The sequence below is a fragment of the Mobula birostris genome, chromosome 1 (genome assembly GCF_030028105.1).
Source record: "Mobula birostris isolate sMobBir1 chromosome 1, sMobBir1.hap1, whole genome shotgun sequence".
NCBI lineage: Eukaryota > Metazoa > Chordata > Chondrichthyes > Myliobatiformes > Myliobatidae > Mobula > Mobula birostris.
This window is the reverse complement of record NC_092370.1, coordinates 92,171,444-92,197,032: the sequence shown is the minus strand read 5'-3', so window position 1 is coordinate 92,197,032 and position 25,589 is coordinate 92,171,444. Positions and strand designations below refer to the sequence as shown.

General features: G+C 41.8%; 1 protein-coding gene across 10 annotated transcripts in view; it reads left to right on the top strand.

Annotated features, from left to right (window-relative positions):
• The first annotated feature begins 6,887 nt into the window (after window positions 1-6,887).
• Window positions 6,888-25,589, top strand: part of LOC140198158 (receptor-type tyrosine-protein phosphatase mu-like) — a 1,049,822-nt gene continuing 1,031,120 nt past the window's right edge. For all 10 annotated transcript variants that reach the window (XM_072259223.1, XM_072259213.1, XM_072259205.1 and 7 more), the window contains exon 1: window positions 6,888-7,251. In XM_072259223.1, coding sequence (XP_072115324.1) covers window positions 7,179-7,251 — 73 coding nt within the window. In that variant the 5' untranslated portion in view covers window positions 6,888-7,178. The remainder of the gene's footprint in view (window positions 7,252-25,589) is intronic.

Genomic DNA, 25,589 nt, shown 5'->3' with positions numbered 1-25,589 from the left:
GTGCGATCCGTAGTGCAACTGATAGCTTGCTGGACTTCCACTGATATGAGAGCATGTAAATCAAAATTAGTGGGTTTCAGTCCCACCAGAGCTGTTATATTGCAGGGCAGCACAGTACCAGAATTAGTAGTGCATCACCGTGCGGCACCAGTAGTCACTGATCAGAGCTTAGTTCCTGCTGCTGCCTGTCAGGAGTTTGTACGTTCTCCGCGTGACTGTAAGGGTTTTCTCTGGGTGCTCTGGTTTCCTCCCACATTCCAAAGATGTATGGCTAGAGTTAGTGAGTCGAGTGCATGGTATGCTGGTACCGGAAACATGGCAACACATGCCCAGTACAATTCTTCCTAATAGATGCAAACTCTAATAGATTATTTAGGAAACAGTGCCACAGCAGGTAGTGCAACTATCTTCTAGTATTGTCTACAAAGAGTTTTCACTTTCTTCCACGTGAGTGACTGACTGCAGGGGTTTCCCACCACTGCTCCAGTTACCTCACACATCCAAAGCACATACTGGTTGGTGGATTAATTGGGTGCCATGAATTCACCTCGGTGCAGGTAGCCAATGCGAGCATCAGTCGGTTAGTTTGGAATGCATGTGAGTGAATAGATCTCACATAAATAAGTGGGGGAATGGAACTGTTGGAATTGCACTGAGATCTGGCATCGACTCAATGGGCTGAATAGCTCCCTCCTATAAGGCAATATGAGAAAGCCTCACAAAAATAGAAAAATGCATTCGCAAACTTAACAAATTCAACTTGTGATAAGAGATGAGATTCTACCGGAGTTAGAAAGAAAAACATCTTGGAAAAGAATCAGCATGAGGAAGGATCTATATTCCAAAGTAAGGTGAAACTCATTCTGTTCCAAGGTTCTTGTTTAGTAAAACAACATCAATCTCAATACGAACCTCTTGTCAGTTCTCTCTGAGAAAATGATGATGTTTGCCTGAAGATTTTTGAGGGACAATAGTGGTAGCAGTGAATTAATTCATTGGTGTTTTTACACTGAGCTTTAGCACACATGATTATACTTCTGGAGTGGCACTGCTCCGTCATCCACATTTTCAATTATGATCAGTTTAGAGTAATCAGGAATGCAAACCCCGTTGTAGCTTCTTCAGTGCTGAGTTTAAGATGGTGCTAGTGAAAATGTGCGACAGCTTATTGGTAGTTCGAAAACAAAGAAATTTAATTAAAACCATTACTAATAACACTTATTTGAAGGAAAATTGTGGAAAACTATCACCACAAACAATGAAGAAGAAGCAAAGGCAAAGCTAATTCGTGGGACATGCCCTGCTGGCACGCTGCAGAATCAACACACTTGGAATTGGGGCTGTCCTGGTTGGAGTGATTGATTCAGAGGGGAGAAGACAGGGCAAAGGAGTTCAGTTGCCCATTCAGTTAATCTGGGTATGAGGCTGGATTGCTCTAAACGCTGAGCCAAATCGGAGAGGCTGAGAACGGCTTCTTTGGCAGCGAACTCCAGGTCCAAAGCGAATTGCTGGGCAGTGTGTTCTTGGCCCAGAATGACTGACCATGGTGAGGCCTAGGTCCTAATGCGAGGTACAATCTTCTGTTTGGACAATCTAAATGTCGGCCCATATAGACTGGAAAGGCGGGTCAGATGAGGTTGGGTTGTTCTGGGCGCCGAGCTGCTTTGGAGAGGTCAAGAACGGCTCTTTTGGTAGCGAAATCTAGGGCTGGATCGATGTCCCGGTGGAGGGGCCGGGTCCTAGTGTGAGGTTCAGACAATTTAAATGCCAGCCCAGAGAGTCTGAGGGCTTCTCTCTCCACGGTACTAAGGCTGTTTGCAGCGATTTGCCCCACTAATATGATGAGCTGAACACCAAGGCTTTGGGCCTACCCCAGGCTGCTCCTGGGTTTTGGATCTATGGACCCAATTTTGGGTTGGAATGCTGTTGCTTGCTTTTGTTGGGCATTGGAGGGTTGGTCTTATTTTTATAATTGGGTTCTTTCAGGATTCTTGATTTGCAATTGTCCTTAAGCAAACATATCTCAAGATGTATTATTTATTCATTCTTTGATAATAAATGCACTCTGAAACTTTGAGCCCAATTGTAGAATCCCAGCTGTGCTTCCACTCAGGTTAGGTGGGTTGCCTCTTCTGACAGTCCCCTCTCTCATAATGTTTCTTGTAACTTGAAAGGGCATAAAATTACACGTGTCCAAGTTGACAATGAAACTCTACACATGCACTCCTTTACCCTTGGTGGTAGGATTTTAAGCTAAATTTAATAGAGGGGCCCGTCAGCCTGTGAAATAAGAGGCTGCCAAAGAACCTAAGGAGAAATGGGAAGATTTGATTTAAGTTAGAACAACATGAAACACATCATCTGTAACAAACAATCTCAATAGGACAGAAGGAGATATTTACTTGTAAATGAAAGAAATCTGGTTCATAGTGAATGGTCCCAAGCTGGAGACCAATTGGATAATTCCTTTAAAGGGCTGTAATTGGGCAGGTGATCAAATGTTTTCCTTTTGGATTCCATGTACAGTACAATACCAATTTAGAATGAAGCTTTTATGACAGCATTAACAACTACATGCAGGAGATTGGTGTGGCTAGCTCAAATTCCTCCTGATCTGAATGCACATTTTCCTTGAATCTTCCCTTCCCTAGGTGAAGCAGATTTGGTTTGTGAGGTGGAATCAGAGTGAGCAGTTTGAATTGAGGTGGAATCAGAGTGAGCAGAGTGAGTTCCTGCTTCCTGTGTATAAACCAATGTATTAACTTTAGCAACAATTAACAGAAAAACCAAATCCCGTTTTAAGTTCTACCTCTATACACAGTATGCAAGACAAGCTTTTCTCTGTATTTCAGTTCATGTGATGATAACAAACTAATACCAAAACTAATATAAATACCAAATTATACATTACTTTTTGTGAGGTTTGGGTAGTATGGAGACAGGCCCTTTGGTCTATGTCAACCATCAATCATTCATTTAGTGTAATCACATTTTATGCTCCCCACATTCCTGTCCAATGGCTCTAGATTCTATAACTCACCTACACACTAGGGGCAACTTACCGTGGCCAACTAACCATCAACCAGTACACTTAGCGATGTTGATAGAAACTGAAGGAAACTCACACAGTCAAATGACAAACCTGAGATGGGAGGTTGGAGCTCTTCTAGCTGAACCATTGTGCTACTGGGATTAAATTATTTTTTTTTATCCCAGTAGCACTCACATCTACAGTGATGAAACGCTTTGAGAGGTTGGTCATGACTAGACTGAAATCCTGCCTCAGCAAGGACCTGGACACATTGCAATTTGCCTATCACCACAGTAGGTCAACAGCAGATGCAATCTCAATGGCTCTTCACACAGCTCCTCAACTTCCTAACCAGAAGACCACAATCTATGTGGATTGATGATAATATCTCCTCCTCAGTGTACCGTGGGGGTGTGTGCTTAGCCCACTGCTCTACTCTTTTCTCCCCATGACTGTGTGGCTAGGCATAGCTCAACTACCATCTATAAATTTGCTGATGATGGAGACGAGATTCACATGGAGACGAGAGGGTGTACAGGCATGAGATATGCCAACTAGTGGGGTGGTGCCACAGCAACAACCTTGCACTCAACTTTGCCAGTAAGATGAAAGAGCTAATTGTGGACTTCAGGAAGGGTAAGATGAAGGAGCACACACCAATCCTCATAGAGGGATCAGAAGTGGAGAGAGTGAGCAGTTTCAAGTTCCTGGCTGTCAAGATCTCTAAGAACCGAACCTGGTCCCAACATATCGATGCAGTTATAAAGAAGGCAAGACTGCAACTATACTTCTTTAGGAGTTTGTACCGTGGAGAGCATTCTGATAGGCTGCATCACTGTCTGGTATGGGGGGAGGGGGAGAGCTACTGCACAAAACGGAAAGAAGCTGCAGAGGGTTGTAAATTTAGTCGGTTCAATCTTGAGTACTAGTCCAAAAAGTACCCAGGATATCTTCAAGGAGTGGTGTCTCAGAAAGGCAGTGTCCATTATTAATGATCTCCTGCACTCAGGGCATGCCCTTTTCTTACTGTTACCATCAGGAAAGAGGTACAGAAGCTTGAAGGCACACACTCAGTGATTCAGGAACAGCTTCTTCCCCTCTGCCATCTGATTCCGAAACAGACATTGAACCCGTGAACACTACCTCACTTTTTTAATATACATTATTTCTGTTTTCTTGCACAATTTTTAATCTATTCAATATATGTATACTGTAAATTTATTTATTTATTTCCCTTCTTCTTCTATATTATGTACTGCATTGAACTGCTGCTGCTAAGTTAACAAAATTTCACGACATATGCCGGTGATAATAAACCTGATTCTGATTCTCAGTGGTAGTTGGCAATGTTTTAAGGATTGTTTCAGGGGAGACATTTACTATTCAGGTTGGTTTGAAAACTACAGTGCTTGTGTTTCTAAATCCATCCATAAATTTGATCCAACTTTATTTCCCAATATTAAAACACAATTCAAAAGCTACCTCTCAAACAAGGTTTCAGTTTTTTAATCCTTTGTCTTTCGTCTAGATTTGCAATGCATGCCTCGCTTTTTAAAAATTTGATCTATAAATGTGGTTGTATTGTAAGGACTCAAAGGAATAAAGGCACAATTAAATGGTTTATGATTGATATTTCCCAAAGTTATTCCAAGTAAATTAAATGAAACTAAACTTTACCTATATACCTGTTTTTACTTTTGTGAGAAGACGAGAATCAGTGTTACCTTTTAGTGGATGGCTGGACTGCCAACAATGGCTGGATATGTCTACATATTCAGCTACCTTGTCCCCATATTCCAATGACTTGTTACTCTGCTCACACATATTCTCATTATCTTTCCACACCAACTGGAAAGTGCACAGATTCTTCATTACAAGGCTGGATGATTTCTTTCCATCAAGAAACCTCCCTCCCATCATCTCCTGTTTTTCTTATAATTAATACCCAAATATTTTGCTCCAAGAACAAAGTATTTAGATTAATTCTTGGAGTCTCCAACTCAAGGCTGGAAGATTGTCATTCCCAATCAGAGGAGTGACTGTACCTTTTTCAGTCAAAAATGAAAATATTCTAATTTCTATTGACCCAAATCTTAATTAAAAAAAATTATGCTGTGTTGTATCAAGCAACCATCCTAATGATCAGATTACATCTTATCAAGTCAAGTTAAGTTAAGTCAAGTTTATTGTCATTTAACTATATACATGTATACCACTAATCGAGACAATGTTTCTCCGGATCAGGGTGTAAAGCACAGTAGTACACAAAACACAATAATCTAGGAAAGTAAGAATTAAATCTACAAATGAACTATACATAGATGAACAAAATAAAGTGCATAAACATAGATAGAACATAGAACAGTAAAGCACAGGAAAAGGACCTTCAGCCCACAATGTTGTGGCAGGTTAATTAAGGTATTGATAACTAATTAAATTAATCCTTTCTGTCTGCACATGGTCCAGTACTACCACCACTCCGACCCCTTTCTGCACTTCTGTCAACATCTCAGACAGCATATTCCAGGTACCCACCACTTCTCTTTCTGTAAAAATACTCTCCCTGCATATCTCCATTTGTTATTTTTAATAATGATAATTTTGGATGCAATTCTATATATGGTGCTGGCAGCCAACATTGATCAGGGTAAGTTGAAAATAAAAAAGCCCTTGATGGTTGCTGAGACTCCCAGCCAAACACTGAGCCAAGTAAAAGGTGAAGAAACATATTCTCAAAACAGACTTTACTCAGAAAACCTGCCAGAACAGTCATGTCCTCGTTTCTTCTCCTCTGTGGGCAGCAATTGATGCGTCTCCTGGCCTGAGTCTAACTGAAGCAGGTTTATTCACCTCCCAGCCAATCTGTGCTAGATACAAGATTGATAGTTGCCAGTGGTGATGAAATTTAAAGTCAAACAAAAAGTGAAAATCACCTGTATTTTTAAATAATTAAGTGGCCTCTAGGATTCAGTGCTTTTAGTGAGTCAGATCTGCCTCCCAAGCTTGGATTAAAATATTAATCATCAGCAAAGACACACAAATAACTGTGTAGTTAACCAAACATACATCTGTTGCTTGAAAGAGTGTATTATACTGTGAGAGTGAGCGCATTACTGTAGCCCAGTGTTGGCAGATAGCCTTCAGTCTCACCAGTAGTCAGTGGAGATGATGCTGGGCTGGGGAGCGGCTGTCTTGAAAGGAGAATAAGAGAATGATTCCCCATATTTGAATCTGCCTTTTGTTGGAGTGGTCCCAATATCACCACAAGTGGAGATTTAAAGACCCCTGTTATAGAGGACTCAACATACTTTGTTAAAAGAAAGAGAAACACCAAGCATGGTAGATAAATTGGAATGTAACTGTACAACTCAACAAGCTTGCCTGGGGATGAAAATACTGATTGCTCTAAGCTGAATCAGGCTGCTTCAGCAAGTTCTGTTTCTGCTCCTTTCCACGTGCTAGTCTTCTAACTCTCTCTTCTTTCTTTCCCATCTTCCCCCCTTTTATACTGTCCACTTATCTGTCTCTTTTCCTCCTCACTCCCTTTTGCCTCACTTCTCTATCAAACCCCCTTTTCCCCCTCATCTCTTCCTTCTCCTTCCACATCTCACAACCCCATATCCTTCTTCTTCCGCTGCACACTCTCTCTCTTTCTAGCCCGGTGCATTTTCTCTTATCCCACTTGTCCCGGTTGGTTTATTAGTGGAGGTATATGAGTGATCGAGAGCGAAAGAGGGAGATGCGGGGACGAGCGCCGCCTGTCATTCGGAGTCGTGCCCGCAGTCAGCCACGACTGTGCACGCTCGCAGCCTCGGGAGCCCAGAGCAGCCCGCGCGCTCCACGGGAAGCGGGCGCGCGCGTCTCCCCCCGACGTCAGCGCTTTCCTGGCCAGTCTTGTCAGAGCCAAGTAACCCGAAGTAGTGGAAAAAAGCTCAACGCGAGAGGAATTTAACTTGGAAAAGAAAGGCGAAGGGAAGGAAATCATCGGGTCCAAATCTGGGAGCTCGGCTTTGTATCTGGGACCCCTGCAGGGTTTCGGCGAACCCCGGTTCAGTTTCTGGGACCCCCGCCTCTCTTGCTGAGTTGTCTGGGACCCCTCGACTTTGCGGGTTCCGCTCTTTTTTCTGGAGGAGTTGCGCTGGGAAGGATGGAGCGGTTTCTAAGTTACCTTCTGGTTGGATTGAATCTTTTGCAAAGAGTTGGAGGGCAGACGATTGCAGGTAAGCGGGGCACCCAGAATGTGCCCAGTGAGTTCATCTGGCGGCTCAGCCTGGCTTGCTCATGTTCTGAAGGCGCTCGTACCCCAAACCTGCCCTTCTTGCCCATATCTGGGACTCCGTTCAGGGACTTCCCCAGCCCCCTATTTCCGGGACCCTGTCCGGGCACTTCCTCTTCCATCGCTGGGACCCCGTTTTTTCCCTGTCTTGGGACTTGCCATCTTCAGTTCTGGACACTCCCTTGCTTCCTACCGTCATGGGTCCCATAACCTTAAAGCCTCGGAATTGTCCGACCTACCCCAACTCTCTGAACTCTAAACACCCCCTCCTTACCCATAAGGAAACTTAATCCGACCACCGAAGCCCCGAAATTCTCCTGTATCGTTCTCCGAGTCGTGACACTGCTAACTCTGGCTTGCCACTTTATTATGATTTGTGTTTCAAGATGTCAGTTATGTTTCTAGCCGGCAAAGAATTTTTCTAGTTGTGTATTGAGACAGTTTATTTGAACCCTTTGCTTGCGCGGGAGTGTCTGTCGATCTTGTTTACACTCGGAGACGTATTCCTGCTGCCCTCGGCTCAGGCGCAGCCCCGCTTTCACCAACTCGCTGTCGCCTCGCCCTCTGAGCAGCGGCAAAGTTTCCGTCCTGGCCGGCTTTGCTCCGCAAAAGTTATTTACAGTCCGCTGTGGCGTTGTTTATGCGTGGTGTTAAATTATGGTACTGGATGCTTCCGAGAGTCCGTGGATCAGGTCTCGCCAGCTAATCACAGCTCTCCCCGTGGGATCTGCACAGAGGCGTCACGAGGGTTGGAGCTTTGCAGAAATTAACAGTGAACTTTTTCACAGCTCGATCCCACACTCAGTACGGCGCTGGAAGGAACTGTAAACGGAAGTGCTTTCAGAATTCGAGATAACGTTAGACGCGAGGGGAGAAGTGTTTACATAAAGATATTTAGGATTCGGAGTGACACAGGGGTATGGGTAGAGTGTGCTGATGGAGTCGGTTGTCTGCACCTTACTGGCGCAAAATAACTGAAGCGTGGTGTCCCTCACACTGACTTAACAACGACAAAAAAATTATACCGTTCTATGTAACTGTGCCCGGCTCCTGAAGCCGGCGTGACAACTGGAATTGAATGTTGACGGCCTGAGCGGGAGTATATGGTTCTCGGGGGTGTCAGTCGACGTGACCGGGGTGCAAAGAGCAGAAGGAATGAACCACAATGGCAGGACAGGGGGCATAGGACCCAGAATGTGGAATCATTTCGCAGAGGCTCCGGGATTAGGGCCACAAGATCGGACCGACCAACCCTTTGGCTCATTTTATCGTCTAAAATTAGGATTGGGGATTCCCCAAATATGACACCCTCTCCGGGGAGCGTGAAAGACTGAGATCTGAAACTTGGCGTTTGAGATTCCAGTCAAAACCTAATCCGAAGCTAAAACTTCAAGGCAGAAGTGACGAATAAAAACAGCGTGCAGCAAACGGAGAATAGAACTTGGCATGATACTGTGTGTGTGTGTGTGTGTGTGTGTGTGTGTATGTGTGTATGACTGGTCCGGAGCTTTCCCGAGCGCTTGCTATGGAGTGGAGGGGAAAATGAGGTTTGTTCGTCTAAGCTACTAGGGTCCAAACCATCTCCCATTTGATTAGAGCGAGGACCGAAGCAGTCCTTAAATGTAGAAACGTGGAGGGAGTTTGTTGCTCATTGAGAGAGTGGATCGGCGCGATCCTGCTGCTGTACGCAGGGAGTCCCTAACGCACCACATAAAAGGCTGCGGAGCAATGGGATGTTCTCCTTGCTTCCCGTTTTCCTTCACCGCGCAATACAGGTGTAACCGGTGACCGTGCCAAACACAGAAAAAAAAGCACGATGCTTTATTGTCAAGCCCCGAATAATAAATTTGTAAAGCGGCGGCGTCAAGTCCAGCAGCTTATCATTGTGGAGCAAACTAGAGACATTTGGCACACACATAGATTTCAAATATTGTGCTGGGTTGTTTATTTATAGAAATAGGAAGAAGAGCCCTCAACTCCCTGTTAGACGGGATGTCATTGTTGTATGAAAAAAAATCTAATCACACTAGTTACACGGAGAACTCAGAGGCGCAAGAAATATAGATGGCTTCAAAAAGAGAAAACGGTTACCTCATTCCATTCTAGTCCGAGAAAGTGTGCCAAATGTTCTCTAACTTGACTCGGATCTGCCGGTCTCAGTGTGTGTTAACCATTAATATGTAGACAACTTCATGTAGTTTGCTTGTCCGGTGTCTGCCGCTGGACCACATCGTATGATCAACCGCTTCGATGTATACGGTGCACCCTTCTGACCATGTCTTCTGTTGGCATCCACTGAGTGTGAAGTGAGAACTACCACCCACGTTTTAGTGCTAGGAATTAGTTCTGATCTGAAGCCCCGCACCAGATAAGACGAGAGTGAAAGAGCATGAAGGGGCAGTGAGTGGGGTAGGATTTTAGAGGGAGATGATTGACTGGGCGAGAGGGCGGCTGCATGAGCTGCTAGTGGTGAATAAAGGGGAAAGGAGTTAAGATGAAAGGCTGAATGAAGAGGGAGCGTGTTAATAGGGAGTGGGATGTAACAGGAGAGGTGAGGAGGGCAGAGCTCCTGGGAGGGTCGGAATGATAGAGAAAGGCAAAAGGAGTGAAGTAGACCAAGTATTTGTGTGTGTGTGTGTGTCTGTCCATCTGTTCGTGTGTGTGCGTGTGTGCGCGTGTATGCGCTCCTCGACATTAGACCAAGACGCCTCTGTGTCGAGCTCTACGGCAACCCCATGTTCATAGAATTCGCACAAAGACATTTTCCCTCTTCAGAACTGGAGTGGAAATAAGTCCTCCTCAAGTGGGGGCATCCTGAGGAAGAAGAGGGAGCTGGCCATTGCAGGCTGAACAATACACTTTATTATCCACCCTTCCTGTAATAGCACTCAATGACTTGTTCTTTCTCCCAGATGTGTCCCAGTTGCTGAGATGACAAGAGTGAGCTTGTTTCCTGAGCTGTATATGACACCTTGAGCCTTTGTTTTAGCAGTTTGTGATGGTACTGTATTATTCAGAATATATTATTCTGGACAATTTTCCTTCAACTCACAGAAATTCTGTAAGATGAGCATGCAGCTGAATGGTTTAGATGACATTGTAGGCGGTTGGCTTTGAGGTGGGGGAGTGGTGCTGAGAGCATTGGTAATTGTAATTATAATTGATTGGAACCTGCAATCTGTTCGACTTGCCCCAGTTATAGAGTGCACATATCCCTAATGGAGAAGGAAAGGAACTAAACAAAAAGCTAGGAGACACAACTGACATTTACTGTATTTCCAAATTGCCATAATTTTATTCAACTGATATAACTAGTGAAGATCCTCAGAGATTAAAATATTTTAACCTCTAAAGCAAAGTTTCCACATGGGGCAAATTTAGAAGTACAGTTACTCATGTTTTAGATGTTCTAGTAGCAGCACAAAACTAATTGATAGAATTGTGCTCACATTTTCATGACATATATTCTCAAATTAACTGCTGGATGTCATGTATTAATCATGATATATGATTTACCAAATATATAAATATTTTTAATCGGATAAATATTTTGAATATTTTGAATCAGATAAATATTTTCCCCCAGATGTGTCCCAGTTGCTGAGATGACAGGAGTGAGTTTGTTCCCTGAGCTGTATATGACACCTTGAGCCTTTTTTTAAGCAGTTTGTGATGGTACCATATTATTCAGAATGTATTATTCTGGACAATTTTCCTTCAACCCACAGAAATAAATGTGTAGTAATGAGAGCATAATAATATTACAAAGTATCCGTACTGTTACTTTTTGTTAGTGTATCCATTTTAACATTAAGGTTTTGCCAAATGTAGCAGAAGTGAATTGTTGCATTGATACATGTAGCACAGCAGGTGGCTCGACAATCACAGAGCATTTCAGATGTAATGGCTGGTGCTCTAGCATGCATGGCTATCAGAATGTTCAATATCCACCTGTATCTTCCGTTTCACGCTCACTGAAGGAAAATTGCTCATTAGATCTGAAAGGATTTTATACTGTCTTGTATCTTTGACCTTCAGGCTAGGATTGGATTTCAATGACCATTTGTTCTCTTTCACCATGTATTTAATACTGACTAAACAGCAAGTGTCTATTTGAAAGCAAGAGTAAAATACCGCCGATACTAGGTACCTGAAATAAAAAAAAAACAGGCAATTCTGAGAATAAACATCAGGTAGCATCTAGGGAATAGAACGTTTTTGCACAGTTACCATCAGGTAGGAGGTACAGAAGCCTGAAGGCACACACTCAGCGATTCAGGAACAGCTTCTTCCTCTCTGCCATCCGATTCCTAAATGGACATTGAACCCTTGGACACTACCGCACTTTTTAAATATATATTATTTCTGTTTTTTGCACAATTTGCAATCTATTCAATATATGAATACTGCAATTTATTTATTTATTATTATTTTATTTTGTTTTTTATATTATATATTGCATTGAACTGCTGCTGCTAAGTTAACAAATTTCACAACACAAGCCGGTGATAACAAACCTGATTCTGATTCTGATTCTGAAAGGTACAGCATGGGAACAGGTCATGCACCCCATGATGTTTGTGCAAAACACAATACCAAATATCAAACTCATTTTTTCTCTGTCTGCACATGATCCATATCTCTTCATTCCTTGCTATTCATGTGCTTACCTAAAAGCCCACTGAATACCTCTATTGTATCTGCTTCCACCACCACCCCTGGCAGCCTGCCCCAGGCACCTAACACCACTGTTCCCTTCAAGCTGCTTGGGTGCTTGGCCACGCAATATCTGAAATGCTCACGTGCACGTAGCCTTTGTTGCCGTGCGGATGGAATTTTCTTTTATATAATGTTTTATTAAAGTGCTGCTCAATTTTGTCTTTGTAAAAATTTCCTGCTCAGTGCAGTGGTTTGTCCTTGCTTCTATAAAAATAAAAGGAGCACTGCCTACCACACTTTAAAAAAAACTTGTCATCACACATCATCTTTAAACTTTTTCTCTCTGACCTTTGCGTATTTGATTTCTCGATCCTGGGAAAAAAAGATTCTGACTATCTACCTTATCTATGCCTCTCTTAATGTTATAAACCTTTATCAAGTATCTCCTCATCCTCTGATGCTACAGAGAAAGTTTGCCGTACTTCTCATTATAGTCACACCCTCTAATCCAGGGATCATCCTGGTAAACCCTTTCCAAAGCCCTATATTCTTTTTGTCATGGGGTGACCAGTATTGCACACAATACTCCCAAGTGCAATCTAACCAAGTTTTTTTTTTACCATTGCAATATGATTTCCTTACTCTTGTACTCAATGCCCCAACCAGTGATGCCAGGCTTTCCATTTGCCTTCTTTGCCACCCTATCTACTTGCCTGGCCTCTTTCAGGGAGCTCTGAAGTCAGACTCCAAGATCACTCTGTACTGTTGTTAAACTGTTTAGGTTCCTGCCATTAACTGTATACTTTCCTCATGTGACTTCCCAAGTACAACATCTCACAGTTGACTGAATTAAATTCCATCTACCATTTCGCTGTGCACATCTGTATTTAATTGATATTCTGCTTTATCCTGTAACAAACATCTACCCTGTCTACTACTCCACTAATCTTTGTGTCTTCTGCAAACTTACTGACCCACTCATCTACATAATCATTTTCATCCAAATTATTTATATATAGCAACAATAGACTAGAGTAAACTTTTCTGATTGATGACATTTTGATATAAAGGCATGGACCTGAAAGAGTTAGTCTGCTTTCCACTTGACAGACAGTGTCTGATTTGCTGAGTATTTCCAGCATTGCCAGTTTTTATTTCAGACACTTATACGAGACAGGCAGATGTAATTTAAAAGCTAGGGTCTTATTGCAAAGAAACATACGGACCAGCAGAACAGTTTATTGTTTTGGTTCAAGGACTGTAGGCCCAGCCACTCCACCCTGCACTTCCTCTAGAATAAACCCTGTCAGATATAGTAACTTAAAATACATCACTGTTGTTCCTTGCTTTGTATTTTCATTATGTCCCTAGTTTGACTTCCTTTCACATTACAATGTCAAAATGTGTTGGTCAGGGCCTTACATTGTTTTACAGGGCACAATGTTTGAGTCAGCGCTTAGTGCTTTCCTGTTTTCTGGCACAGTACTATGTGTTTCGATTCCCTTGACAGTTCAAACCCTTTGAGTACCAAAAAAAAAACTCTTCCAGTCTTTGAGAACACCTGCAATCTGACAAACTTTCAAATGAAATTATCATAGATTCATTGCACTATAGAGGCCATCTGGCCCCTCACATTTGTGCTGGCTCTTTGTAGAGCAATCCCAGATTTATTTAGCTTGATCTGCTCCCTTCTTCTGTACTCCACACACAATTCCAGCAACAGCTGCACTAGAGGAAAGTTTTTACTTTATTTGTTTCAGAAATGTTGATGGAAGTAACACTGCTGCTGTTAGATTCACAGGCAACATGGTATCTGCCAGAATCTCTCTACAAGCTCTTTTGCCAGTATTGTAAGCGATAATACGTAGCCACAGAAACTATGTCTGTGAACTGCTAGTAATTATTCCTTTTAAAATAGATCATACCAAGTTTGGTTGGACATTAGAATGGAAATAGTTTCCTCTGACTCAACTGGAAGGCACACTGTCCATTGAGGACCATAGACAGTGTTAACTATGAGCATATGTGGCTGAGTTGCTGGTTTGTATTGAGCCAAGTGGGGTACTACAGTAGAGCCCAAGTTTCTGGGGTAATGACAGAGGGAAATGGCAAACCCACAGGTCTTTCCTTGATTGGTATTCAGTAATTAATGCCAGAAAATGCTCAACTATTGGCACTCAGGCTAGGATCTAGGTCAAAGGAGTGCTTTAAAGTTCCACTGTGAAGAATACCTTGGATTGTAGGAGAAATGGGCATACCTTTAAGCTGAGATGAAGAGGGTTTTTTTCAGCCCTGTGAAATTTGTTGGGCCTTGGAGGCCAAGTCATTAGGGTGTATTAAGTCAGAGGTGTTTTTTAAATATATTTTAGAGATGTACAGTAGCACAGTGACAGGCCCTTCCGGCCTTTCACACCAGCCAGTTACACCCAAGTGAGCAGTTAACGTGCTAACCTGTAACTTTTCCTCCCTGCTAAACTTAAGAGGTTCTAAAGAGGCATTTCTACACATAGGTAGGCAGGGACCTGAGGGATATAGACCAGGCGTAGGTAGGTGTGCAGTTTAAATTGACGTTATAGTCAGCACAGACAATGTGGCCAGAGGATCTTTTCCTATGCTGTAATTTTCCTATATTCAAAATCATAGTTCTCAATGGAGACCATGTGATAATCTCAATTCTGGCAATTCCTAACTTAAACTTCATTCACCAGTGATTAACCAGAAGACCCCAGATATCATGCAATAATCTCTTCCATCCACCTTCACAGCTTTTTCTGCACAGATCAGAATACTTAGTTCAATCCTGAAGTGCTTTGCTCAGATTGTTTTCAGTCGTCCGTTGTTTATCCTGATGTATCTCGTGAGAACATAAAATTTAGAGTCATAGAGTACTACAGCACAGGAACTGGGCCAAAGGTTTCTTTGGAATCCTCTAGGCAAGAATCTTCTGCCTACTCTTACTTACCTGCACCCTGGACCATATCCCTCCAAACCCCTCTTATCCATTTGCCTATCTGTACTGTTCTCTCTTCTATGACACTCAAACTCTATCAACCTTAATCTTAGACATACTAATTTACTGGCAGTCCATGAATAAGTTAAGAATAAAAAAGTCAGTTAGATTATATTCTTCCTCCACTGAATACGACATTTGGAAAAAGCAAATTGCTATGAATGTTCAGAGTTTGAAATCCAAAGGGAGAAAGGGAGGGAGAAAATAACCAATTCTATGTGAAGATATCTTGCCTGAATGCTGTGCTGTAGTCTTGCTTTTGTCCTGGAAAGCGATGTTACAGGGAGCTGTGAATAATTGCAGGATGAGCTCCTCAGGCATTATATTTTTAGTGAAATCACCAATGCCTGCATTTGGAGATATTTGGGATTTCAATAGAACTGATGACAAAAGGAAGTATTCTTTTACCTGTTGGCAGTATTGGTCTTCCAGCCTTGAAATTTTTGCTTTTGACTGTACAAATGATTCTGAGATTTTTTTTACCTGATTGTGGCTGCCAAGGGCACGTGTGGAAGAAGAATGAACCATTGCAGTTTGTTGCCCGCTCTTAACTTAATTGATGAACTTACTTTTCCTTGCAAGTTGATTAGACAGAGGTGAGAAGATGATGAACATGTCCAGTAGCTGGGGAGATGCACACAGCCACTTCCCCTTTCTATGAATTGAAATCACATACCACTGAGCTGCTCGGAAGTGTGATTGTTGGTCTGAAACTGTGTAACAAGTAGCTAATTAGTGTGCATCCAATGTTCAGTGTGCAGTCTATCTCTAGCAGTCAGTGCACCGCCACTGATCTTCTTAAACACAGATATTCCTGTTGCTCACAACCAGTGTTTTAGGTCAAGTATGAGGGCTCATTCCAAAGGCAATGTCAGACCCTCCACCTGCTTCTGTACTTTGTCCCATGCTGGCTCTGAATTTAGAGTGAGAGAGCTTTTTGAAGCCCTAGCCTTTGAACTTTGAGTTTAATTTCTTCTCTCACCAGAGGATATATTTAAACATTTCATGATAAAAAATAGGTGGCAAGGGAATGAATATAAGGGCATAATCTAATTTGTTTCAGCCAATGTGATTAAATGTGAACTAGGGCATAGCACATGTGATCTGCAAATATCATCTAAATATCAAAACTGAAATTCAATCTTGTATATAATCTGTATAAATTTTAACATTTATTTGTCTTTTGACCACCTTTAGAGTGATTGAGTTGTATGGTAAAGAAGCATGTCCTCTGGCCCTCCTCACTCCTGCCAACCTTGTTGCTCATTGACACTAATCCCAATTGCCTGTGATGGGTCTATATCCTTCTAGGCCTTGCCTAAATGAATACTTGTCTATATGCCTCTAAAATGTAGGAATTGTATGTGATCCCACCTCCTCTGACAACACATTCCAGATAACAACCACACTCTATGTAAAAAGAGTTAACCCATGAGATCCTCTTTGGATCTCCCACCCTTCACGTCAAACTCTGTCCTCCTGTTTTTGATAACCCTAGCATGAGAAAATATTTTAACTATCTGTCCCATATATGCCTCTCATAATCTTATAGACTTAGGCTAATAATGTTGGTTTACTCTGACAGAATGGTGTACGGGACTGTGAGTTTTATTCATTACTGAGGCACTTGGCTTGTGGGATAAATCCCACAAGCCAGTTATTGTAGAATGTGAGTATTAGGCTACAGCTGTTTGGCAGCTGTGTGGTCAATGGCTTGTAGACCAGAATGCGTACGTTTATAGCCTAAGTGTGCCTAATAATACAAGCAGCAGATCTTCCTGTATTTAAAGCATATAAGCAACGTGTTCAGTCAGACCTTAATAAAACTGTGGGTTTAAGGATTATATGCGATTTTATTACTAATATTTGCATTACTGTTTAAATAGTGTGGACATACAGGGAAAATAGTAGAAAACAGGGAGAGCTAAGGACTGAAGGTGCAAGTAAAGTAAATAAAATGTTTCACAGTAAAATATTGTACCCTATATATCAGGACATTAAGCAACAGAGCAATAACAACTGTACGTAAAGCAAAGCCATGGTAAAAGGAACAGTGTTCAGCCTTGGGTGGCCCATTAGAGAAGGTATTAATACCATGGGAAATGCTTGGCTAAGATCACCAGGTTGAAAGGAGAGATTAAGAGACTGCAGTCACAAGGAAAGACCTGATATACGGATGTAGTTTCCACTGGAGCAAAGAAGATTAAGGAGAGATTTAATAAAGATTTTTAAAATTATGCAAAATTTTTACAGGATTAACTGGAGAAAGGTATTTTGTGTGCTTAAGAAATTTGAAAGATTATCATTTTAAAAGTTGTGTTGGAGCTTTGAGTGCTTTGTTTTAGATAGTTGAGGCAGGCATGTTAGATCTTTTAAGGGAAAGGCAGATTACAAAGAAAAACAAGTAAATATTCAAGACTACAGAGAGTCCACTTGTTTAGTTATGGCTTCAGCAAAGAGCAAACAAAGGCTCATTAGGCTGAATGGCCCCCGTGCTATAAGCTTCTGTGTTGTAATCATGGATTTTTGTTTTTATACTGTACTTAGGCAAAGTTTCCTGACCAGTATCAGGAGGATTGGTTTAAGTTGCAATGTGATTTTGATCAGTATTTTCTGGTCGATTGGGGGAACATAGATGTTGGCATGAATAACCTTGGTTCCTGAGGTGAAAGCACTTCCATGATGTTGCTGGATAGTGAGGTTCAAGATAGTGGAATGATGTATAAAGCAGGGTAGTGTGCAGTTTGCAGGGCAATCTGTGACAATCCCATATGACTGCTGTTCTGTTCTTATCAAGTAGTAGAGCTTGTCGGTATGGAGACTGTTGATAAAGAAGCCTTTTTGCTATTGCGAGTTGGTGTAGAAAGTTTAGAGTTGGTACAATTAGCAACCCATCACAAATAATACTTACAGTTTGCACCAAGAGAAAACCAGACTTCTACTCTTTCATTGTGAGACCAGTTCTTTATCTAACAGTATATCCTGCAACAGAGAGCTCCCTCTGACAGCTACTAATACACCAACACAGCCCTTTACAATTGCCTGAATTATTGGCTACTTTTTTCTTGGAAGCATTGTCTTTTTTTTTTCTAATTCTGAGTTGTGAAGTAAAGACACTGGCATGCATCAAAGTCATTTGCTCCAAGTTTTCTGTGCAGTTGGCTGATTCTGAAAAATTGTGATTTCATATGGAATTATCAAAGTTTTTATGACTTGGCTTCCACGCAGAGTTTCCGATCGGCATAATGTTTTCTACAGTGCTTTAGTTTCTATCCCTTGAACTTTGGGTAGCAGAATGGTGCAGTGGTTCATCATGCTGTCTCGCAGCTCCAGGAGTCTGGGTTCAATCCTGACCTTGTTTGGATGCTATACTTTTCCCTTTGGATTTTCCCTGAATCCTCAGGTTTTCTTCCACATCCTAAAGGATGTGCTGCTACAGTTACCTCTTACTGTGGGTGACTAGCAAAAAGACTTGAAGCTGAGTTGATGGTTATGCGTGAGAGAGAATCGGTTGCAGAGGTACAGGGAAATAAGGAGATAGTGTGTGGGACATGTGGTCGCTGCTTCTGGGAGCTGGCGTGGAATCGTATAATCTTCTTCTGCATGCTATCAGCTTCTGCCTGTTTCAAGGCACTGACATCTACCATAGATCAGTCATGACACAATTGAGAGATGCCAACTAGTAGGAAAATATTGATAAGACTGGGAATTGCTTCTCTGGAGGAGTGAAGATTCAGAGGTGACTGGATGAGATGCCTTGTAATTCCAATTGGGTTGGTAGACTAGACCTGTGATGTGATCAGCTGTGACCTGGAGTGTCTTTTTTAAACAGTCAGTGTACTTAGTTTACTCATTGAAAATGCACTTGACAGAGAGCTATGTTCCAGAATATAGATTCACATTGCCTCACTGTCAGATGACAGACATAAAACAGTTTTTACATGGGAGTGGGAAGTCAGTTGTGTATGTGTTGCCCATGTAGCTTGTCCAGAGCTGCAAGTGAAGCCCTCTGTAGTCTCTGCTGCCTTGTGATATACAGGTAGGGACGGAGGATAGAGAGACTGTAAGTGTCAATTAATACAATGTGGTCAATAATAAAAATGGAGAGGAAATCACGAGGAACTTCTTTTCCCAGAGAATGGTTAGAATGTGGCTCACCATCCATGGAATCACTGATACAAATACATCTAATGGGAAGCTGAATAAGTACATGAGGATGAAAGGAATGGAAAATAGTATGGATAGGACGAGAAAAAATTAGTAGAAGAGGAGGAAGCGTTTGTGGAATCCAACACCTGTTTAGACTGCTGGCTCAATGCCTTGGTTCTGTTATAAATTATGTGTGAGCGGCATGGATTATACAAGGCATTGGGCCAAATTGGTAATTTGTAAATCAGCGTGATAAATACTGGTGGGTTGTTCAACTATGGGAGCATCATCATTCACACTGTCCTTCTTAACCAACAAGGAAAGTAACCAACCATGACTCCAGCTTAGATTTGTTAACTTGAGATTGACCGAGCCTGGGACATTGCTTGGTACTAAGGTAACAGGTGCCCTGAACTAATAAGGGAGAAAGGCAAAAGCGACTTTGCTAGCAAGTGTTGTAAGCCAGTAAATGCTCAGCTCATAAACTGAACATCCCATTCAATGAGATTGGTGATTTTGGCAGGGCACCAAGCATGGGGCTGGAGATCTGTTTCCCAATGTACAGTACTCCTCACTCGCTTACCTTTTCATTGGGTTCAATAATTTTCAGCACAGTTGATATGCTGTACCCATTTTGTGCTCCTGCTGGATCTCAATTTTACTTCCATGTTATTAAATCAAAGCTCCTTTTATTTTTACAGTATTTTTATTAGATAAGATTTGATTACTCACTGTTGCCATCAGCTGGGAGCTACAGAAGCCTGAAGGCACACACTCAGCGATTCAGGAACAGCTTCTTCCCCTCTGCCATCCGATTCCTAAATGGACATTGAAGCTTTGGACACTACCTCACTTCTTTTAATATATAGTATTTCTGTTTTTGCACATTTTAAAAAATCTATTCAAAATTACGTAATTGATTTACTTGTTTATTTTATTATTATCACTATTTTTAATTTTATTTATTATTTTTTTTCTCTGCTAGATTATGTTTGAATTGAACTGCTGCTGCTAAGTTAACAAATTTCACGTCACATGCTGGTGATAATAAACGTGATTCTGATTCTGACTTTGGTCAAATTGATTACTTGTCTGCAATGGATACCCAATCTGCCATTCATTGTTCCATTCATAATTATGCCAATAATTTTATTCTTCATCTAAACAGGAGCAAGTAGAACATACAACACAGGAACAGGCCTGTCAGCCCTTGAGGTTTGGGCAGACTGTAATTCCAATTCAAACTAATCCCATTTACCTGCCAAGCTTCATATCTACTTATTATTGCCCGTTCATGTGTCTGTGTTAGTGCTTCTGATATGTTTCTATTGTATCTGCTTCTATCATTTCCCTGGAAGTGCATTCCAGGCACCCACTGTGTTAATCACTTGCCTCATAAATATTGTTTAGACTTTCCACCTCATCCTACACCAATGCCCGATAGTATTTCATAGTCATAGTCATAGTCATACTTTATTGATCCCGGGGGAAATTGGTTTTCGTTACAGTTGCATCATAAATAATAAATAGTAATAGAACCATAAATAGTTAAGTAGTAATATGTAAATTATGCCAGTAAATTATGAAATAAGCATCACACTTTGGAAAAGAACTCTGCCCATCTACCCTATCTACATGTCTCTCTCAGTTTTATATACTGTGCGTCAGTCAACCATAGTGTCCTTCCCTCCAGAGAAAACAACCCAAGACTGTCCAAATCCTCCTAACAGCTAATACTCTAATCGAGGTAGCTTCTTGATGAACTTGTTCTGCACCCTCTCAAAAAGCCTCCATATCCTTCCTGCAATACGATGACCAGAACTTCACACAATACTACGAAAGGAACTTTATCCACATTGCGTCTTTCAGTAAAAGCAATCAAACTACCTCAGGAGAGATTTCAGAACAAAACCTGCACTGAGCCATGTGGTAGGTGAAGACATCTGATGAAAAATTTGTTCAGAAAGGTAGGTATTAAGGATTGTCTTAGATTGAGAGGGTAAGGGAGAGAGGTGGATTCTTGACCCTGGTGTTGTGTGAAATGAAGAGTCGTGGAACACTGCAGTACAGAAACAGGCTCTTCGGCCCATCTAGTCTGTGCCAAACTATTAATCTGCCTAGTCCCATCAAGTTGCACCTGAATCATAGCCCTCCATACCCCTCTCATCCATGTACCTATCCAATTTCCTCTTAAATTTTAAATTGACCCTCATCGGCCACTTGCATTGGCAGATTGTTCCACACTCTCACCAAGCTCTGAATGAAGAAATTCTCCCGCATATTCTCCTAAACCCATGGCCTCGAGTTGTAGTGTCACCCAACCTCAGTGGAAAAAGCCTGCTTGCATTTACCTTACCGGCACACCTCATCATTTTCTATACCTCTGTCAAATCTCCCCTCAGTCTTTTATATCAAGGGAATAAAGTCATAGCATATTCAATCTTTCCCAATAACTCAAGTCCTCAATTCCGTGCAACATGCTTGTAAATTTTCTCTGACTCTTTTAACCTTGTTTATATCTTTCCTGTAGGTACGTGGCCAAAACTGCACACAATACTCCAAATTAGGCCTCACCAACACCTTACACAATTTCAACATAACATCCCATCTCCTGTACTCAGTACATCGATCTATGAAGGCCAACGCGCCAAATGTTTTCTTTAAGACCCTATCTAAACTTTCACAGAACTCTGTATCTGTGTTCCCACATCCCTCTGTTCTACCGCATTCCTATAGCTTACTGGGTAAGACCTTCCCTGCTTGGTCCTCCCAAAGTGCAACACCTTGCAGTGGTCTGCATTAAATTCCATCTGCCATTTTTCAGCCCATTTTCCCAGCAGGTCCAGAACCTGCTGCAAGTTCTGATAGTTTTCCTCACTATCTACTGTGCCCCAAATCTTGGTGTCATCCATAAATTTGCTGATTCAGTTTACCACATTATCATTCAGACCATTGATATATATATTCAAACAGCAATGGTCCAGTCAGAGAGGCAATCATCTACAACCACTCTTTGGCTTTTTCTGTGAAGCCAATGTTTAATCCAATTTACTACCTCATTTTGAATGTCACGTGACTGAAACTTCTTGACTAATCTCCCCTGCAGGATTTTGTCAAAGGCCTTGCTAAAGTCCATGTAGACAACATCTACTGCCTTGTCTTCATTGACATTCATGGTAATGTTCTTGAGAAACTCTTAAGATTGGTTAGACATGACTTACCATACACAAAGCCAAGTTGATTATCCCTAATCAGTCCCTGTCTATCCAAGTACTCATACAGAATTCCTTCCAATAACTTGCCCACTACTGATGTCATGCTCACTGGCCTATAATTTCCTGGCTTATTCTTAGAGCCCTTCTTAAACAATGGAACAACATTAGCTATCCTCCGATCCTCCGGTCCTCCGGCACCTGACCCATAGTTAAGGATGTTTTAAATATCTCTGCTAGGGCTCCTGCAATTTCTACTTTAGCCTCCCACAGGGTCTGAGGGAACACCTTGTCAGGCCCTGGAGATTTATCCACCCTAATCTGCCTCAAGGCAGCAACACGTCCTCTGTAATCTGTATAGGGTCCATGACCTCGCTGCTGCATTGGCTCACGTCAATAGACTCCGTGTCCATCTCCCAAGTAAATAAAGATGCAAAAAATTGATTTAAGATAGCCCCCATCTTTTTCAGCCCCACACATAGATTATCACTCTGATCTTCCAGAGGACCAATTTTGTCCCTTGCTATCTTTTTGCTCTTAATGTATCTTTGTAAGCTTCATCATCTTATCTGCCAGAGCAACCTCCTGTCTTCTTGTTGCCCCCCATCCAATTTCCTTAAGTGTTCCCTTCCATTTCTTATACTCCTCAGGTACCTCATTTGTTTCTGTCTGTCTAAACCTGCTATGTATCTCTTTCTTTTTCTTAACCACGGCCTCAATATCTCTCAAAAACCAAGGTTCCATAAACCTGTTAACCTTTCCTTTTATTCTTACAGGAACGTACAACTCTGGACTCTCAAATTTTCACTTTTGAAGGCCTTCCACTTAAATGTACACCTTTGCCAGAAAACAACCTGTCTCAATCTACAGTTTCCAGATCCTTTCTGATGCTATCAAAATTGGCCTTTCTCCAGTGTAGAACCTCAAGACGAGCACCAAACCTATCCTTTTCCATAATTATCTTGAAACTCATGGTATTATGATCACGTGGTGCAAAGTGTTCCTCTACTCAAACTTCGGTCACTTGTCTTGTCTCATTCCCAAGTAGGAGAACTAGTATCGTACTATCTCTAGTAGAGTCTTCTATGTACTGATTAAGGAAAGTTTCCTGAACACATTTGACAAAGTCTTTCCCATCTAGCCCTTTTACAGCATGGGAGTCCCAGTCAATATATAAGAAGTTAAGATCACCTACTATAACAACCTTATGTTTCTTGCAACAGTCTGTAATCTCTCTACAAATTTGCTCCTTTCAATACCACAGACTGTTGAGTGGTCTGTAATATAATCCTCTTAATGTGGTCACATCTTTCTCATTCTTCAATTTTACCCATAAAGCCTCACTAGATGATGCCACCCTGACAGCTCTGCAGTGACATTTTCCCTGACCACTAATGCCCCCCCTCCCACTTTAATCCCACTCTATCGTGTCTAAAACAGTGGAACCCCAGAACATTGAGCTGCCAGTCCTTCTCTCCTGCAACCAGATGTCCCTAATGGCTACAATAATTCTGTGTGCTGATCCATGCTGTAAGCTCATCTGACTTTCCTACAATACTCGTTGCATTGAAATATACGTAGCTCAGAACATTAGTCCCACCACGCTCAACTATTTCATTCCTGATTTGTGTGTAGGCTTAGCAACAGCTTTCTGCACAACCACTCTACTATCTGTTCTGGTGTTCTGGTTCCCATCCCCTGCAACTCTACTTTAAAACCACACCCCCTTGCAGCACTAGCAAACCTTTCCACTAGGGTATTAGCCCCCACTCCATTTCAGGTGCAAACTGTCCCTTCGGTACAGGTCCCACTTTCACTGGAGGAGAGTCCAATGATTCAAAAATCTGAACCCCTCTCTTCACCAACTCCTTAGCCATGTGTTAACTGTATGATCTTCTTATTTCTGGCCTCACAAGCATGTGGCACGGATAGCAATCCTGAGATCAGAACCCTGCTAAGTCTTTTAACTTAGCACCTAACTCCCTGAACTCACTTTGCAGGATCTGGACACCCATCCTACCCATGTCAGTGGAACCAATGGCTTCTCACCTTCCCATTTAGTATTGCTGTGAACTCTGAGATGTCCCTGCCATGGCACCCGGGAGGCAACAAACCATCCAGGAATCTTGTTTTTGTCCACAGAACCTCCTTTCTGTTCCCTTAACCGAAGAATCCCCTATTACTACAGCTCGCCTCTTCTCCCCCCTTCTCCCCCCTTCCCTTCTGAGCTACAGAGGCAGACTCTATGTCAGAGACTTGATAGCTGTGAAGTTAAGGTAACCAACACTGAACCAATTACATTTGGAGATGATTAAGAGACAGGGAAAGCACCTGTAAGAATTAAAAATCTGGAGCAGATCTTCTAAGCAGACAGCAATGCAGTTATTGAGAAATTTGAAAAAAAAAAGTGGGATCTGTAAAATCTTAAGTTATTTTAATGGGAGCCATTGTAGATCAGTGAGGACAAGCCAGCCAGTTATGTGCACATTTGACATAATGCCTATAAAATTCTTTTTCTGTACATTCAGAGGCTCCATTACGTTTTTGTTCCAAAGGTCGTAGTGCTGACCCTTGATGGCCTTTGACCTGAGTTTCTCTGCCAACTCCATTTGTAGTTCAATCACAAAGTTGTGTCCAATTTTAACTGATCACATCAGGAGAGAATGGGACGGCCAGTCCATTTGCCACAGATTATTATTCTCTATCCCATTGACTTCAGTGGGAACTTAAGCATGTTTGTAATGAGCAAGTACTTGAAAAGGCAATCCTTGGGAATTTTTGCAGTTGATCCAGTGTTTTGTTTCATTTCAAACCTCCAGTACAACCTGGTGGAAGACACCATAAATAAAATTAAACAAGCTGTGTGTTGTCGTTCTGTTATGATTGATTTCCTGTTAACTGACATTTGTAAGTCATTTTTTCTATTATTTGTTATCTAGGATATTTTCCCTTTGATTAGAATAGATTATTGGCAAGTCTGCAAAGTCCCATATATGTCAAAAGAGAATGTTTAACTCTTGGAATGTAACTGGGAGCTGAAAGCCTTTATCTGTGCATCATACTGCCTACTTGTTTCTCTCTTTAAGAAGTCAATTCCTTTCTTCCGTTGGTCATTTGCAGGAACCTGCCATTTGTTGCTTCCACCGATTATTCCTGTTGTTTTTTTCCTCAAGGACAAACTTCACTGGGGCAGTGGCACATACTTGCATTCAGAGATTTCCCCTTCACCATGAAACTATGAAGGCCTTAGTA